This window comes from Rattus norvegicus, chromosome 1 (genome assembly GCF_021556685.1).
Source record: "Rattus norvegicus strain SHRSP/BbbUtx chromosome 1, alternate assembly SHRSP_T2T, whole genome shotgun sequence".
Taxonomy (NCBI): domain Eukaryota; kingdom Metazoa; phylum Chordata; class Mammalia; order Rodentia; family Muridae; genus Rattus; species Rattus norvegicus.
The window spans coordinates 91,391,328-91,409,837 of record NC_141534.1 but is presented as its reverse complement, the minus strand read 5'-3'; the positions used below and the strand labels follow the sequence as shown (position 1 = coordinate 91,409,837).

The window sequence follows — 18,510 nt, the reverse complement described above, 5'->3', positions numbered from 1 at the left end:
CAATTTTGTGTCAGTAGTGGGGATAGACCTAGGGCCTTGAATATGCTAGGCAAAGGCTCTACCACTGAGCCACACTCCAGCCACTCACTGTGGGATTCTAAGGGAACACATCACCAACCCTTAGCCTGGTAGGCTTTTCAATGTGGCAGTGATGGCAGGGAGCCCAAGGATAGCCAAGAGGAAGTTCGATTCAAGAGCACTTTCAAAGCCTCTGTATCCCATTTGCTGTTGTTCCCATGGCTAAAATCCCGAGTCAGCCTGAGAGAGCACATCCAAGTGCTTGTCTATGGAGAGGCTGGACTGGGGGGGACAGTGGGCCATGCTGGCTCAAGAGTTGAGCTGCTGGGGGCTGGGGATTTAGCTCAGTGGTAGAGCGCTTACCTAGGAAGCGCAAGGCCCTGGGTTCGGTCCCCAGCTCCAGAAAAAAAAAAAAAAAAAGAACCAAAAAAAAAGAGTTGAGCTGCTGGATTTAAAAAATCACCAACTTGATGCACCTTCCACAGCATATACCCACACGGAGACACCTACAATTAATAAATAAAAGACACACACAATAGTATTTCTACCCTTTTATTCTTTTTTCCAAAACACACCACAGGTTGACCAGACAGATTCCCCCCCCCCCCCACACACACACATTCTAATAGACAGTTCCTTCATGAGCCAGAAGTGTGAGACTCTGTCCATGTTGAGGAGGGCACCTCATTCATTCACCGACTTCTGAAACCTGCTTGTCTTTCAAGGGCAATGCCAAGATTGTATAGTTGCAATTCCAGCATGGAAGACTGACATTTCCCAGAATTCCTGTGTCCAGGCTCTTCCAGACCTGAAGTGCCTCATGGGAGCTCGGCTGGCAGCCAGTGACCTGTGACAAGGGAGACTGAACCTTTTCTATTTGGAGGCTTCCGGAGGTCTCACTCTTAGCTTTACTTACATTCTGGAAAAGCTGAGAAACCCTAACAAAAGATCACATAGGCAACATGTAGTCATTTGCACCGGTAACCCCAGCTCTTCAGATGCCAAGCCATGAGTTAGAGTTATAGAGTAAGTAAGGCCCTATCTCGGGGGAGGGGGAATTATAGTTTAAAAGGCAGCCACCTCTACCTATAATCCAGGACAAGGAGAGGCTGGGACAGGAGGAGCACCTGGCCTCAGGTGTTTGAGATGGCCTAGATTCTCTCTCCAAGCAACAAAACAAAAATGGGCAAGGAATCCCAACACACAAAAGTGCCCGTATACAAGTTTATGGAGCTGACCAGAACGTGCACAATGACCACATTGTGCTTTTTCCCGATGCCTCTACCATGGGCCTCCGGCCTCAAGGAGAAGAGACGGCAGCAAAGCACAGGACAGGGACGCCATGCGGCACCAAAGCAGGACATGGTCAGAGCCGAGCATAGGGCCGCATGCCTGTGATCCCAGCACTTGAGAGGTGGAGGGAGGATTGGGACTTCAAGGCCATCACTGGCTACATACAGAGTTGAAGGCAAGCCTAGGCTATGTCAAAATACCAAAAAAGAAGTCAAAGGACCAGAGGGTTTAGAGAATGCAGGACACTTAACAGGAAGTCACAGGAGAGCAAGGTGGCTGTTACTGTAGCCAGACCAAAGAAATAGGGCCAAGGCAGTAGAGGAATAACATTGAGTTCCAAGCTTCTGAGGAGGGGCTGCAGTACCTGTGAGCTGGGTATGTGTTTGAGCACACTTACGTGCCAGTATGCATATGCTTAGCCACATGCGTGTGTAACAGCAAATCCTCAGCTACCTGCTGTCTGTGATGGTCAGTGTTAACTGACAGAATTCACATTAACTCTGGCCAGGGCTGTGGAGGAGTGTCTAGACTGGGATAAATGAGGCGGGGTCACCTACTGTTAGAGGCACTAGTCCTCAGAGCTGTGGTCCTGGGATGAAGACAAAGGAGAGAGTGATTTCTCTACTTCCCAAATGCGGCTGTGCAATGTGGATACCCGTCTCCTCTCTTGCCGCTATAGTTCTCCCACAATGGGCTGTGCTATTGAACTGTGATCCAAATGTGTGGCAAATGCCACTGAGGAAAAGAATCAATCTCAGATCCTATTTGTATTCGATCCACCAGAACATCGCAGGTTTGAGAAAACTGAGCCAGGAGGTGAGACAGGCCTGTGATCCCACTTACTTGGGAGGCTGAGAGTAGGATCCCAAATTCAAGGCCTGTCTGGAATACAGTGAGTTCAAGGGCAGCCCAGGCAACTTAGTGAGACCTTGTCTAGAAATATGGACATAGCTCAGAGGTACAGCCCCTGCCTAGACTCCCCCAATGAGGGCCTGTGGGCGTGGCTTAGTGGTGGAGGCCCTGCCCAGAACTCCACCCCCAGCCCCCAGAGCTGGGGATACGGTTCCATCAGACTGTTTGCCTCTAATATGTGAGGCATTGATTGAACTATTGGGGGGGGGGGGACCTGTCAAATATAATTAAAACACGGGTATGTGAATTGGGTCCTCAATCTATCAAGTATTTCCAATTAGATCTATCACGTGACCTGAGGTGTGCTCAGGTGTAAGGAACGCATCTGTTCTGGTGACTCGGTGATAAGTGTCAGGCTGACCTAAGAGCTTTAACATCGAAGCCAGGTGCTGTGGTTTAGAGCCATAACCCTGGCACTGGGGAGGCCGAGGCAGGGCCAAAGCTGGTCAAGCATGGAGAAGGACTTAGTATCAGGCTGGCTGGAGATGGGCTGAACAGGGAATGAGAAGATTCAGGGCCAGACCATGTGGAGTTCAAGGTCCATCTAGACTCTGATGGGATCAGGCATGAAGCTTATGGGCCTGCAATTCTCTATGTCACCGAAGACAGCCTTACATTTCAAATTCTCCTGTGTCAACCTGAGGCGCGGGGATTACAGGCATGAACAGCCAAATCCGATGCCCCCTTTCATAGGGTGAATGGTGTCAGAGGTGAGAATTCAAGGTTAGATGGGGTAAAGCCCAGCTATGCAACCTCCAATCACTAGCCCTCAGAAACTCTTATGGTTCTAGTCCAGTCCTTTCATCTACCAGGTGAAAATATACGGCACTTGCTCATGAGGTGACAGGGGCCAAGCTCTCCTGCTTCGGTTTGCTCTCCCACCAGGGGCTCGCTTCTCCCTAGCTTGTCCCTTTTTTGTAACAAGGTTACTGACAACCTGAATTCCAGGCCATGTGCCAATGATCAATAAACCAGGATAATAAATACTAGGCACCTACCGTGTGTCAGGCACTGCTCTGGGTACTAGGGTACACCCAAGAGAAAGACAGGCAAGGAGCAAGAGCCAATGAACAGGCAAATAAATGAATGAGTGAATAAATAAAGCCATTGATAGCAATGTTCGCTACAGGGACGATCAAGTGGCCAGGATCAATGCAAGCTACTTTGGGTGATCATAGAGCCATTTCGGGGAGACCTGACAATGAGGACCCTACCTCATAAAAGACGGAGAGGCAGAGTGTTCCATAGAAAACCATGCCTAAGTCCCGAGGCGGGACCTGAGCATCAGAACAACAAATCAGGCTTGCTGGAGATGGGCTGGGAACCGAGAATAGGCAGGGTCAGGCCACACACTGCCTCTCTGAACCGGGTGGGCCCATCTGCCACGCCCTCCTGTTTTCAACACTGGGGAATCATACATGGCTTCTCGCATCTGTGCAAAGCTGATGCGCATGCGCACTGTGGTTTCTGCCTCTGCCTCCCTCCTGGCACTTTCCTCCAGCGTCAATGGCCTACCCAGCTATCCTGTGGGGGACCCCCACTCTCAGCAGCATCCTGTGTGGACCAGCAGCACGTATCTTGGAGAAATCGATCAGAGGTCGTCATGCAGAAAACCATAGGCTGCCACAGTAGGACTCTTGCCTTTCCGGATGAGCAGGAGGTCCAACGGTTAAGGTCCATATGGCAGAAAAAACCAGTAATAAACAGGAGCACACATGCCGGAGACCCTGAATCACCCAGCACCTATAAAATGGGGGTAGTCACACCCTTTTCCAGTAAAGCCACGATCCCAGTTCATCAGAGGCTCAAGGGAGGTATTTCCAAGTGTGGGTTGCTATTTTTCCATACCCTATAGGCCCCATTCTTAGGCTCTGACCATCGGAAGACTACCTTACCCAGACCCTCCCTGTCCCTTCTCTTCAATTTTGTGGGACAGTATTCTCTACACCAAAGCCTTGAAGAGCAAATGACAATCTTCCACACTCCAGATCAAAGGGTCTCCAGCAGGCCCCTGGTCTCCCACAGGCTTCCCACCACCCAAGAAATGACAACCAATCTCTAGAGCCTTCTTAGGAACCAGACTTTTTCTAAGACTCTCACAGCTCCGGCAAATCTGTTCTTTCATCGGACAACTTACGTCTCGTTTCCCTTTGGGACCCAGCGCTCCAAGGATTCTAACTCCCTGAAGCACCCGGTCCATAGTCATAGGTTCACTCATAGGAAGGCAGGAATCAAGGCTTCTAGAGATTGAGGACCAGGTGTCAGCTGGACGCCAAAAGGCTCCCATTTCTATGAGTCCCAGGCCCTCAATTCCCTTTACTGCATTGGTATCTGGCTGACACACTTCTGGCGCATAGACCTTACTCCCATTCAGAGCCACGGAAATCGGGTGACTGTAGGTCTCGGATTTCAACGAGATGCCAGTCTCCTTCAAGTCTCCGGATTTGAGTAACACAACTTCACTCCTTAATCTCAGAGGCTATGGGGCTACGAACCAAGTCACCAGTTGCCCCAAGCCCCACCGCGCGCCTTACTGATTGTGCTCTGGGGGTCCCAGCACCGCCTCAGCATCAGCCAGCATCTCATCCAAGGCTTGCAGCAGTACACCATGCGCAGCACGGTAACCCAGCCCACCTGTTGCCGCTGCACCACCGGCCGGCCATAGGAAGGAGAGCGCGCCCAATGCCGCACCTCCGGCCGTGCCCTCACCTGCCCAGGACCCCAGCCTGGCCTCTACCTCGGCTCGCGTCACCGGCCCCGGGAAGCGCGTGCGCGTGGCCAGTACTCCGGGAGCCAGGCCCAAGGCGCGCTCACGTCGTGCCACGGCCGCAGGTTCGATGCCCAGCGCGCGCCTCCACTCGGCCAGCTGTCCCCGGAGAAGCGCCACATCGCAAGCCCAGCCCAGTCCTGGTACTGGAGCGGCGGCTGCCGCCAGGCTAGCCAGGAGGGCTGGCCTCCACGCCCCTGCCCGCAATGCTGCCGCCTTCCTCCGCGCCGCCCGAGGACTTGCGGGTGGCAGCGCCAGCAGCAGCGCTCCCGCCTGAGCTGTGGGCAGTGCCCGCTGCAGCCAAGTTCCCAGGCCCGGGAGGCCGCCGGGCCTCAGAGGGAACACGGGCGGAGGCGCCTCCTCCAGCACCTCCCACTGCTCATCCTCTGGGCTCCGAACCGCAGAGCATCCTGAGTCCCCGATGCCAGGTTTCTTTCCTTCGCTGCGTGCATCGCCTGAGTTCCCATCCCTTGCATTCCCAGCCTTTTCTTCTTCCAGAACCTCGGGTGGATCTTCGCCCTGGCCGTCAGTGCGCACACCGACGAGTGGAGCATCTGGGGACACCAACGAGCGGACCTGGGCCCAGTTCTCCTCCGTAGGAGCCCCAGGGGTGACGAGGATCAGGGCATCGTAGTGGGTCGGGTGAGGGGTGACGGCAGGGGATGTGGCTGTGGGGCCCAGGGGAACGGTCCAGAGCACTACATTGGGGCGCTCTGGAGCAGGATAAGGGGTGGGCTCAGTGGGTGCAGAGGCAGGCGCAGCACCCGCGTCGCCAGGCTCCAACCCCAGTAGCATGTCCAGCACAAGGCCTACGTTGGTGGTGCCGGCCACCGCCAAGTCCACTCGAGCGCTGCCTAGGCGCTCCAGACCAGCGCGCACCCACGACAGCGCCGCCTCCAGGCCACCAGTCTCGAAGGCCTCACGAACAGCTTCCAGCTCTGCTGCGCCCAGCACCTCGAAGCCATCCTGGGCAGGAGGCAGGAGCCTACGGAGTTGGGAGAGGGGGTGGGGGATGGTCAAAGGCAGCAAGAGCAAAACTCTGCTGAGCGAGCAATTCAGGGAAAAAAAAATCTGAATCTCAGGAACTGAAGTAGGGAAGTAAAGCATATAGAAAGAAGGCGTGGCCGGACATGGTGACACACACCTTTAATCTCAACACTAGGGTGGCAGAGACAGGCAGATCTCTGAGTTCAAGGCCAGCCTGATCTACAGAGTCAGTTCCAGGACAGCTGGAAGTACAGAGAAAGCCTGCCTCAAAAAAAAAAAAAAAAAAAAAAAAAAAAAAAAAAAAAAAGGAAACAAACAAACCAGGGTGGGGGAGGACCAGAAAGTTAAGAGAGTTAAAGGAAGAGCTTAGCTACCCAGAGGCCAGAGGTCTGGATCCCACAGGCAAACTAACTTAAGATCAGGTTTCCAACAGAAACTAAGATGAGGACCCCGTTCAGACTTTCCATTGATACAGCCCTCGGGGTCAGAGCTTTTTCGATGATGCGCTGGGCAGGACACGTTTTCTATGAGGTGGGGCTTAGAGGAAGACAAGGACATAATGGCAATTTCAGTGTGGCCTATGGTGTCCCCAAAGGTGTTTTCCTGAGGGTGGATGTTAGGAAGGGCATGCAGGGGGAGGAGATCTCATTTCGTGCTGGCGGGCCGCTGAGGCTAACTAAACAAAGAAGCCGCTCTCCAGCTGATGCAGACCCTTCCTGGGCCCCATCTTGAAAGCCATAAAATGAGTTGGCAGCTGACAGCTGGGGAGAGGGTATGTGGATTGAGGTCCAGTGGGCAGCATAGACCTGAGAGGGAACTGGGAATGGAAAATTGGGACGAGCAACTGGAAATAAAGCTCCTTAATGGGTCGGTGCTAGGGCAGGGAAGGAGGGGAGGGGAGGGGAGTTACGTGAGGACCAAGCCAATGAGGAAGATGGGGATGCTGGAGACGGATCCCAAATGTCACAGAGAGATGGAGTCCAGCATCGTGTCTGACACAAGTATTTGCATATATATCTGGGCTTCTCCAGTTCTCACCGGAGAGGGGGCTTGTGATGTTGGAGAGCTTGCACGAAATAGGACCTTTGTGGCAGGCCCTCCAGTTGACCCTGGACGGTACAGGCTTTAAATGACAGAAAAGTGATCCTTGCTTATGGCAAGTCTCCCTGATCTCAAAATCTGTGCTCATGGGTGTGGTGGTGGTAGCGCTGGGGGTGTTGTCCTAAGCAAATAAGTAGGGTATGGACGAGTGGACAGCCAATAAAGGCTTGCCTCTAACTCTCTAGGAACAGGGCTCAAGAACCTTAAAGACCTCGTTAGCTGAGTTGGATCTAGGCCAACACTTCCAGCCTGTCTCTCCTTACCTCTGCAGTGCCTCCGCCTGGGTCCGCAGCACCACCTGCAGGCGCTCTAGCTCCTCGCAGCCGTCACTGCTGCTGCAATCCGCGGGCAGCACAAAGAGAGGCGCAGCTCCTAACCCAGCACTGTCCAGCAAGGCCGCAGTCTCATCCCGGGCCTGAGCTGCATTCTGGGAATCTCCAGGACGCAGATTCCGTACAGCCAGCAGCGGGGTTCCTCTGGCCAGGGCGGCCCGTGCTGCCTCTCCCAGAGCTGGGGTCAAGGGTTCCTCGCTTCCCTCAGATCCTGGTAGCACCAATACCAGCAAGTTGGCCTCCGCCGCCCAGGGCCCGGGGGCTGCGGGTGGGCAACTCAGCTCACCCAGGAAGAGGCCCGGAGCTGCAGCTCTTAGGCTGGGGACCCCAGAGTCCGGCCGTCCATCGGGAATTTCTACCGCGTCCACATTCTTACCGCATAACGCGGCGATCAGCGCGGACTTTCCCGAGCCGGGAGGCCCCAAGAATAAGGCAGTCACATCACCCTGAGGCAGAGGCATTGCTGGAAAGCAAGAGGCGGGGAAAGACATCCCTCAGAAAACATGTAAGACTGTCTTGTTTGCTTCTTTTCTAAGACAGCGTCTCGCTGTGTAGCCCTGGCTGGCCTGAACTCATTATGTAGACCAGGTTGCCCTGAAACTCAGATCTTCTTGCCTTTGCCTCCCAGAGTGCTGAGATTAAAGGCGTGCGCCGCCACACCCGTCAACACCCTTTCCTAACTGCTTCACTGTAGATCCAGGTTTCAGTCCTCCAGCCTACTTCTATTCTCGAGCGTCAGACTGTAGGACCTAGAAACCCAACCCCCAGGGCCTATTTCCTGGAGAGTCAGGTGTATACCCATTCTCCACACGAATGCATTTCTCTATTTAAAAAAAAAGAAAACAAAACAAAACCCAAAAACCCTCAGAAACCTGACTGCCAATCACTCGGGAACTCGAGGATGGTCTTTCCCCTCCCCGTTCCAAATCACCAACCGAGCAGAGAGGTGACACGCCTGGAGAACACGGAGGCCCGGCCCCTTAAGACGAAATGACAGCGGCTGAAGGGGAAGGGGTGTCCGGATTTAGAGACATCCGGACTCCTTCAGGTGGCTCTATCCTGACGTCATTCCTTCCACGACCGGGTGTGTCTTGGAGTGCTACCGCGAAGACGCAGAATTCTTGGCAGCTCTTTCTTTCTAGCTAAGGCTGTTTGGGCATTGGCACAATAAAGCCCACGCGCGTGCGCAGAAAGTTTGGGGGCGGTGCCCCACCACGACCAGCAACCAATACGCCTGCGTAGTAAGTTAAGGCTTGTACGGCAAAGGAGGACAGGAAGCGATGCGCCCGTGCAGTAAATTTAGTGTACGGAATACACAACTAACGTCATCATCATGCACCCCTGGGCAGGGAAGGACCTCTCCAGTTGCCCTTCCGATGACTTGGCTGCCGTGACTGTACTGGTGCCGAGCTGCAACCTTGAACCTGACTCGGAGATAATAGTGGGGCAATAGGGCCCAGAGATCACTGGAGTCTGGAGACCGGGAAAACCTATCCCGCTCTCTTCCGGTGGCAAAGCTGTGGCGACCTATTGTCAGGCGCAGCTAAGGGACAGCCTTTTAGGAGAAGGAAAGCAAGAGACCAGTGACCATCAAGAACTAGGAGCAGAAGGCAGTGCATGGGAGCAGTGGGATCCAGAAATGAACTAGTGAACGTGGGCGGCGGTGACTACGGGTGAAACAGGAATCACATGTTAAACAAGATGTCTCTTGGGAGAAGGCGGGCTCAGGTGTGAGCACCACTGCTTGTGTGGAGTTAGGGTTAGGGTTGACACGTGAGAAACTAGGATGAGACCGGTATGAAAGACCAAGGGTTCCACCTTCAAGGGAATTGGGCTTCGCGAAGATGAGGTCAAAGGGGCTTGAAGACCGAGGTGTCACAAACCCGAGGGGTCTCCCATATGAGATGGCTGACGCTTTTCTAGTGAGTGTCATTAGAGTTCAATGGGTGTCAATAGAGCGGGGCCCACTATGGTTGGTGACACATAGGTAGCCTCGCCCACTTTTTTTTTCCTTATCAGAATATCGCTCTGAAGATACTGTAGAGGGCAAGTTTCTCCCAAGGAGTAGAGTCGACAGCTCAGGAGGCGGCCTCTTTGGGTACTGCCTGACAGAGGGGATGGGTACAGGAGTGACACGCCCCGACCTGCTGAAGGTGGCTGCAGTGACCCTAGCTGCCTGCCAGGAATGGCCTCCTCTCATGATCAAAATTATTTTCCTTGGTCTGGGTACACAGGCAGAAGCAGGGCAACATTTAGAGGAATAAAGGGTTGCTAGCTGAGGCTTGAGTTGTGGGGTGTGACATTGTAACTGGGGATATCATTACCTGGAATGACTCTTCAAGGTTCTTGCCCCACCTTTTCCCTAGACTTTCAATACGGCTGCGCTTCAGTTTCCTGTAGCAAACGGGTGCGACCTGGGCCATTTTTGTAGCACACTTTAACTCCAGCCCTTGGGAGGTAAAGGCAGGCCGTTCACTGAGGTTGAGGCCAGCCTGCTCTATAGAGCAAGTTCTAGAACAGCCAGGGCTACACAGAGAAATCTTGTCTTTATAAACAAACCAAAAAGGGCACCACACCTCACTTCCATAGGGCAGGTATGGAATTAGCTATAGAAAAGGGGAAAATTTGACTTTACTGAAATTCAATTTAAATTATAACATAACAGCAGGGCCCCAACTGAATGTTTTCTGTACTGGGTGCATTCGTTGCCAATTATGAATGACAATTATGGTGACTATAACGTTCACCATCTCATTCAGTACTAATGGTGTGCTGTGTGTCACTGGTACCACAGCTGTAGTGTCAGTGTCTCACAGGTATAGACCACAAAGAACACACCTGGCTTGGACAAGTTGGGATTACCATTCGGTTCCCAAAACCCTGTATTTAAGACAGGCAGTGGTGGCACATGAATCCCAGAAATCTGGAGGCAGAGGCCCTCAGATCTCTGAGTTTAAAGCCAGTCTGGTCTACAGTGTGATTCCAGGACAGCCAGGGCTATGTCACATCTTTAATCCCAGCACTCAGGAGTCAAAGGCAGGTGAATCCATGAATTTGAGACCAGCCTGGTCTACAGACTGAGTTCAGGAGCAACCAGGGCTGTTACACAGAAAAACCCTGTCTTGAGAAACAAAACAAACACCCCCACCCCTCAATTTGTGGTGCTCAGAACAAAATTCAGGGGGCTGGAGAGATAGCTCAGGAATTAAGAGCATTTGGCGCTCTTACAGAGATCTCGGGTTCAGTTCTCAGCACCTGCAATATTGGCTCACACCATACATAACTCCAGGTACAGGAGATCCAATGCCTTCTTTCTGACCTCTGCAGGCACCAAACATGCATATGGTGCACACACATACAAGTAAAAAAATAGGATAAAAAAAAATCAGGGACTTGTACATGGTAGGCAGGTAGGGGCTCTACCACTAAGCCACAACCCCAGCCCCTCACTGGGGGATTCTAGGCAGGGACTCTACCACTGAGCCACGCCCCCAGCCCCTCATTGGGGGATTCTAGGCAGGGGCTCTACCACCTAGCCACATACCAAGTTTATTGGGCACTGCAAAATATACCATGTGGAAAGACCCAGGCAGTGTTCAAAAGAGTTTATAGGATTGGGCTTGTGTGTGTGGTTTTAGGAAGGGTTCAAAGAAGACGGTTATTAGCCAGGATGGGATGCTGCAAAAAGCAGAAGCATCCATGACTGGGTTTTTTAGTTGTTCTGTTTTTCTGAGAGAAGGCATCTAGCTAGGAACAGTGCTACAGTGTCTACAATTAATTGAGACAACAAAGAGCTCTGACATCTGGGAGTCAGATGTGTAGCCCCAGCTGGCCTACAGACCAGGCTGGCCCTGAACTCACAGAGGTCCACCTGCCTCTGCTTCGCAAGTGCTGGGACTAAAGCCTTGCACCACCATACCTGACCATGATGTAAGAAATCCACAGTGGTCAGTCAGGACGGAGTAGGCGGGGCCGAAGCTGGGATCACTACAGCAGGGTTTTTGTGTGTTAGCCAGTCCCACTCGTGGCTTGGGCAGGATTCCTTTTTGTCTGTCTCCCATCGTAGCCTTGCCTCTTGCTGCTGACCTGTGAAATTGTGTCTGCTCCCTAGACAGAGCCCTAGCAGGGTCAACTCCCAGATGCCAGGGCTGCTTGCCACTGTCTCGGGAGCAGTGATGGCCACCACTGCAGCGTTCCAAGGGTGTGGAGTTGCTAAGGTCAGGACCCCATTTTTCCGGCTGAAGAGATTCTACCCCAGGCAGTGTCTTAATCACCATGCCCTCTGTCAGGCAGGCAGAGTGGGTTCTAACACTGGCTGCACCTCTTCATGTCACCACCCCCACACAGCAGGCCTGTATATAGTGTTGTCCAACAGAAAGCAGTCCTTTTGATCACGGGCGTGGTTCTGAGGTCAAAGAGAGATCTTGGGGGGATTCTCAAGGCTGCCTAGAGGTTCTGCAGTGCAGCCGCTGCCTGGGTTTCAGTTATGTTGTGAGCAAGAACACTGGAAGACTCTGTGGCCCAGAAGCTGCGGGGGGTGAGGGTGGGGACTCTTCATTCAGTTTCATCTCTGCCTGCTTATTCCCCTCCTCCAAAGCCTTGTCCACCAGTCCAGGCACCAAGCCCTGTTCACCCGCCAAGACCCAGTGCACTTCTCTGAGGCAGCACCACCAGGTACAGGATGCCCACACCACCCCTGGCCCCTTGGCCTGCACTAAGTGCTCTGGACATTCCCCAGGAAGCTGGGCCCCATTGGGCAAGCTCGGGGGTGCTCTGAGTAGGTGTGAACCATCTCTGCAATGATGGGGTGCTACAGCTGGGGGATCCACCCCACGGTAGGGGCACAGGTCTCCTGGAAGAACTGAATTTCCCTACCAGGAAGGCAAGAGGTGAGAGTCACATCTGCAGTTTTTGGTGAACACTGGGCCTTCCCAGGAGCAGAGATATCAGATAAGTAGGCGTGTTGAGAAAGCAAGAAGGAAAGATTATTCCTAGCTCCCTCATTCCCAGTTAAATAGCTTCGGATTCTGTAATCACGCTTAATTTTTCCCAGATGGATGCCAGGGCTGCAGGAGGAAATTGCCCTGGCTTTGTGCCCGGGTGGAGGCAGGGACGTGAAGTGCTGCTGGCCGGCATCGGACCTTGGGAGAATGAGAAACAGGAGTGAGCTGGACCCTGATCTACCAGGGGTGGGGTTCACAGTTCTCTCCCCCATCTCTTCCAAACCTATGCCAGCGTTCCCTGACTCACAGGGTCAATGGTATTGCAAGATACTGCCCGCTGCCGGTAATTAACACCCTATTTGACTAATTTTGAGTACCATTCTAGTGATAAGATATTTTTATATGCACAAATGAGGAGGCGTGAGCAAACCTACAAGGAAGGGTGTCTAAAAACCATACATCCATATTAAAATATCGAAAGCGGGAGAGCTGGCTCCTGAGTGGGCACTGCCAGAGAACATATGGAAGTGGAAAGGAGAGAGCACGGGGCAGGGCTGGTGCAGCCCTGCGGAAGAACTCGTTTGGAATCAAACAGAGATGCCGTCTGCTTTGTGTTTCTCTTGGCCGACACCGAGCATTCCTGGGGAGACCTTGTCTTTGGCTCTCCTGAAGGGCCCAATGAAGAGCTTCTAACACTGTCAATAGGGGCAGAGCCGTGTGTCTCCCTTGCCTTGGGAATGAGTCCCACTAAGCCTATATTACTGCCTGAGGAATGTTTTCAAAGCCTCCAGGTGAAGTGGATGTGGTAGAAATGATTCCTGTCTCTCAAATCTTAGTGAGACAAACACTTTTCCAGACTCCCTTGCAGCTAGTTGTGGCCTTGTGATGAAGTTCTGACTAAATTCCCCGGGTAGAGTTCCCAAGTCTGGGAAAGAGACTACCTTTCCTCTTCCTAAGTGGAACGTGCACATAAGGTACCCAGCAAACTTTACCATGAAGACAAAAGCAACAGAGAATGGCAGAGCAGCCAAGCAGTGGTGGTGCGTGCCTTGAATCCCAGCACTCTCGAGGCAAAGGCAGGTGGAATTCTGTGAGTTCGAGGCTAGCCTGGTCTATAGAGAGAGGGAGTTCCGGGACAGCTAGGGCTACACAGAGAAACCCTGTCTGGAAAGAACAAAGGAGAAGGTTGGAGAGGGAGGTCAGTGGTTAAGAGTACTGACTGCCCCTCTGAAGGTCCTCAGTTCCATTTCTAGCAACCATATGGTAGCTCACAAGCATCTGTAGTTGGATTCCATGCCCTCTTCTGGCTTGTCCGGAGACAGCTACAGTGTACTCGTATGCTTAAAATAAATAAATCTTTAAACAAAGGAGAATGGCAAAACAAGAAGTTAGCAGGAACCTAGGCCACTGTTACCTTCATAGAGCCTTGTTACTATGTAACAGGGAAACAGAAACGCTTTCTTTCTTTCTTTCTTAAGAAAATGTATTATATATAAGTACACTGTAGCTGTCTTCAGACACACCAGAAAAGGGCATCAGATCTCATTACAGATGGTTGTGAGCCACCATGTGGTTGCTGGGATTTGAACTCAGGACCTCTGGAAGAGCAGTCATTGCTCTTAATTACTGAGCCATCTCTCCAGCCTCCAGAAATGCTGTCTTAATTAAGTCATCACTATTTTATGTCCCTGTCCCATACAGGAGAATTCACAGCAAAAGGCAGACAGGCACATACAAACTAGGACCAGTTCCAGCTTGTTGCTTGGTTTTGCAAATCAAGTTTTGGGAACATACTTGGACTCAATTATTTACTATCTGGTTACCTTCACTATGACAGAAAACCGAGAAGCTGCCTCCCACCTTCAACATTTGACATTTGACCCTTTATGGTTAAGGACTGGCCAAGCCCTTGTCTGACTACTGGCTTCACCTTCTCAGACCTACTTGAGTCTGGACAGCATTTCTCACATGGAAACTGCCACCTCAGGCTGGTGTGGGTAGATGCGTGGCAGGGTTACCCTGGGGCTCCTTTGCCAGACTTCAGAATACAGTAGAGTGCAGAGCTCACCCATATGGTGGCGGCTGTACAGCTGGCCAGAGACCACAGATGTCACAGTGACCTGTTTTACACCTTTTTGGCATCTGGTGGCTATAGCTCACGCCTGGGACCCCATCAGTGCCGTTCATAGTCTTGGGATGCCATCTGAGGGGTGCCTGGGTGACAACTGGGGATGGAGAGAGGTCATTTGGCCATCACTTTCCCCGACACGCCATTTTACAGATGTGAAGTCTTCCCTTTGACACCTAGTGAAAGCCTGTTTCTGCCCTAGGTATCCTCCAGAACCCAAAGAGTTGATTCCTTAACTCAAACTGATAGATTAAATCTCCCAAGATAGTGGCCTGGGCAGGTACATGCCTCACACCCCTCAGAAGGCACCCCAAGACTTTGAAAGGCACTGATGGTGGTCCCCAAGTTTCTGTCTACACCCCAGGTGTGAGCTACAGCCACTGGATCCAAAAGGCTTAAAACGGGTTGCTGTGACTTCTGCGCTCTCTGCTCAGCTGCACTGCCACTCTATCAGTGAGCTCTGTACTCTACTGTGTTCTGAAGACTAGCAAATTCTCAGGCAGCCATCCCCGTGTCTCCTGGCTGCTCCCTTTCCTACTACACCCGCCTTCCAGTCTCTGCTACAGACTACACTATATTAGCCCACATTCCCCTGCAGCCGCACTGGCATCCTCCAATGGCATCTGAAAACTTGATTCATAAGGCTCAGCAGTCACCTCCCTTCCCAGCCACAAATGCCAGGCTGGGATCTAGGATCTGCCCCAGGACCTTTGCACTTCTTCCCAGTGCAGTGCAAAGACCTGGTCTCTGCAAAATGTCTCACCATTGGGCTGGAGAGATGGCTCAGTGGTTAGGAGCGCTGACTGCTCTTCCACAGGTCCTGAGTTCAATTCCCAGCAACCACATGGTGGCTCACAACCATCTGTAATGGGTTCTGATGCCCTCTTCTGGTGTGTCTGAAGACAGCTACAGTGTACTCATATAAATAAAATAAATCTTTTTTTTTTCGGAGCTGGGGACCGAACGCAGGGCCTTGCGCGTGCTAGGCAAGCGCTCTACCGCTGAGCTAAATCCCCAACCCCAATAAATCTTTTAAAAAAAGAGTCTCACTGTTACTTTGGTCTCAACTCTTGCCACCTCCTAAGAGAAGTCCCAGACTGCTCAGCTTGCCCTGGTCTGCCTTTCTCTGCAGGACTCATCGGGGCTGGAAGGCGCAGTGTTGGAGGGAAATTTCCTTATACTTGAATTCAAGCTCCTGGGGATAAGAAATATTGTGCCTCCAACTGCCACCCCCCCCCCATAAGACAGTGTGTAGGATGCAGGTTCAGCATGCGCTCCTGACTGTGTCAAGAGTCGTTAGCTGTGCTGACTTAGGGCTTTAGCTGGAGACCCTTCCCGAGGTTCACTGATGCTGGAGCTTTCTGCAAACTTTGGGCTTTCTCCAGTTCTGAGCTTGAGGTGAGTACAGACTAGGAGAGGGGCAAGTCTCACCTCTGTGAGAACTGAGTGGTCTCAGTGACCATTGGCACTGGGATACCCCACCTCTCCAACATTACAACTCCAGCACTTCTCTGCAGAGTACAGAAGCCACTTGCAGCCCTCCTTGAGGTAGAAGCATGAGCCAACTGGCAGTGTCTTCAGCAGCTGCAAAAGACTTGTTCCCGCCCCATATTCCTGCTATCCCAGTCACCCCTACAGTGGAACAGATTAGTTTTTTTTTTTTTTTTTTTTTGGTTCTTTTTTTCGGAGCTGGGGACCGAACCCAGGGCCTTGCGCTTCCTAGGCAAGCGCTCTGCCACTGAGCCAAATCCCCAACCCCATAGTTTTTTTTTTTAAATAAACCTTTTTTTTTTTTTCCGGAGCTGAGGACCGAACCCAGGGCCTTGCGCTTGCTAGGCAAGCGCTCTACCACTGAGCTAAATCCTCAACCCTAGTTTTTGTTTTTTAAGATAGGGATTCTCCATTTAGTCCTGGCTGCCCTAGGACTTGCTCTGTAGACCAGGCTGGCCTTAAACTCAGGATATCCACCTGCCTCTGTGTCCCAAGGGCTGGGATTAAAGGTGTGTGACATCAGTCATCATCATCATCACCTCACTGGAACCTTGACAAACAGATTTCTGAGTGATCTTTTGTTTTGGCCATTCTAAGAATCAGACCAGAACCTTGGATGTGTTAAGGAAAGCACTCTACCACTGAGCCACGCCCCCAGCCCCTCACTGGGGGATTCTAGGCAGGGGCTCTACCACTGAGCCACGCCCCCAGTCCCTCACTGGGGGATTCTCGGGGCTCTACCATGGAGGATGCCAGGGAAGCACTCAAACACCCTGTTTTTTACTTTCTAAAAGTTTTTTTTTTCAATTTTATGTGTGCGGTATTTTGCTTTCTTTATTATTATTTAATGCATATGGGTTCTCCGTTTGCACGCTATATCTGAGGGCATCAGATACCATTATAGATAGTGGGAGTCACCATGTGGGTGCTGGAACTTGAACTCTCAGGATCTCTGGAGATGCAGCTTAACTGTTGAGCCATTTCTACGGTCGGTGTTATTTTGTTTTCAAACGTACCACAGGCATACCTGGTCCCTGTGGAAAGCATCAGATTCTCTGTGAGTAGCATTAAAAGCAGTTGTGAGCTATGATGCCAGTTCTGGGAACCAAACCCAGGACTTCTGCAAAAGCACTCTTAGCCACTGAGCCCTAAGTTGCCCTGACTGCTCTTAAACGTTGGGTCCTCCTGCTTCACCAGGCCCCACTCCTTTCCCAAGTTCAAACTCCTGAGCACTGCTACCCACATCCCGTGGGTCTAGCCCTTCAGGATGCGCACCAGTCCGGTTCCCAAGCCGCTACTGACGCCATGGCAGCTACAGTGCTTTCCACTGCCCAGAATGCAGTCTCGTGCCGGGCGGGTTAGACATGGAGGTGTGGCTCACAACCGGCACAGCTGCCCCTGTATCGGTTATCTATGTGCTGTGGTCACAGGTACTATGTCCCCGGTATTCATTTGCTAGGACTCTGAGACCAGTGTAACAATACTGAGTGGAGGAGACTTCAGAGCAGTGGTTCTCAACCTGTGGGTCTGGACTCCCTGCAGGGAGGGGTCACCAAAGACCGTCGGAAAACAGGTATTTACATTATGATTAATAGTAGTAGCAGAACCACAGTTATGAAGCAGCAGGGATAATTTTATGGCTGGGATCAGCATAAAGCAAGAGAACTGTATCACATACAGATCACAGGCTGAGAATGCTGGCCCTGAGGAAGGATGACTGACATGGAGATGTATGGTTTCTTTGGAGAGTTATGTCATGGGATGTTTTGCTGAAGCAGACACGAGAGGACGCGTGATGCTTCGAAAGAATATAAATAGGGGTTGGGGATTTAGCTCAGTGGTAGAGCGCTTGCCTAGCAAGAGCAAGGCCCTGAGTTTGGTCCCCAGCTCCGAAAAAAAAAAAAAAAAGAATATAAATAAAACCCCACAGACAGAGTGACAAGGCTCTTGCATTGGTTCACCAAGTGGCTTGTCCTGACTTCGTAGACAATAACTCACCAAAGAACTTTTCGTGATATTCCGGCTGCTTCTACAGACTCCTGCGATGCTTTGGAGTCTCGAGGTTTCTTCTGGATTGAGCCGCTGCTTCTGATTCGTGTTTAGAATCTGCCGATTGGACTGGCCACGTTTTGGACTGGACTGCAGCTATCCTGATAACGAAGATTGGGATCTCCCCAAAGAACTGCTTCTAAACAGGCCCATATCCCCTGTTTCCTATCAACCTTTCTCTCTCCCTACCTCTGGTGGGTGGGCTAGACAGGAGGTTGAAGAGTTAAAGAGCCCTAATTAAAGTAGGTTTTGAAAAATCTAAGCCTACTAGTGATCATCACGACCTGACAGCATTGAGGAGAAGCCTAGAACTGCACACGACAGCACTGGCCTGGGAAGGAGTTTCCAGAAAGCATTAAGGGGAAAAGACCTGCTCTGAATATGAGCAGCCCCACCCTGCTAGTGCTGAGCCTGGGTACAGTACCAGAACCCCAACATCGGAAGTAAGCGTTCTGCTCCTGGCCACGTGACATGACTGACTCTGCTCCT

General features: G+C 51.8%; 1 protein-coding gene across 2 annotated transcripts; it reads right to left on the bottom strand.

The window, feature by feature from the left end:
• Positions 1-554: 554 nt before the first annotated feature.
• Positions 555-8,507, bottom strand: Irgq (immunity-related GTPase Q). Of its 2 annotated transcripts, NM_001135742.4 has the most exons (3): positions 8,346-8,507; positions 7,342-7,873; positions 555-5,975 (listed from the first exon to the last, which is right to left on the bottom strand). In NM_001135742.4, the coding sequence occupies exons 2-3, from the start codon at positions 7,869-7,871 to the stop codon at positions 4,754-4,756; spliced, it is 1,752 nt and encodes a 583-aa protein (NP_001129214.3). In that variant the 5' UTR covers positions 7,872-7,873; positions 8,346-8,507; the 3' UTR covers positions 555-4,753. The 2 variants fall into 2 exon arrangements, with proteins under 2 accessions (NP_001129214.3, XP_087508840.1); XM_087652714.1 differs by lacking the exon at positions 8,346-8,507 and having other exon boundaries at positions 7,342-7,992.
• Positions 8,508-18,510: the final 10,003 nt, after the last annotated feature.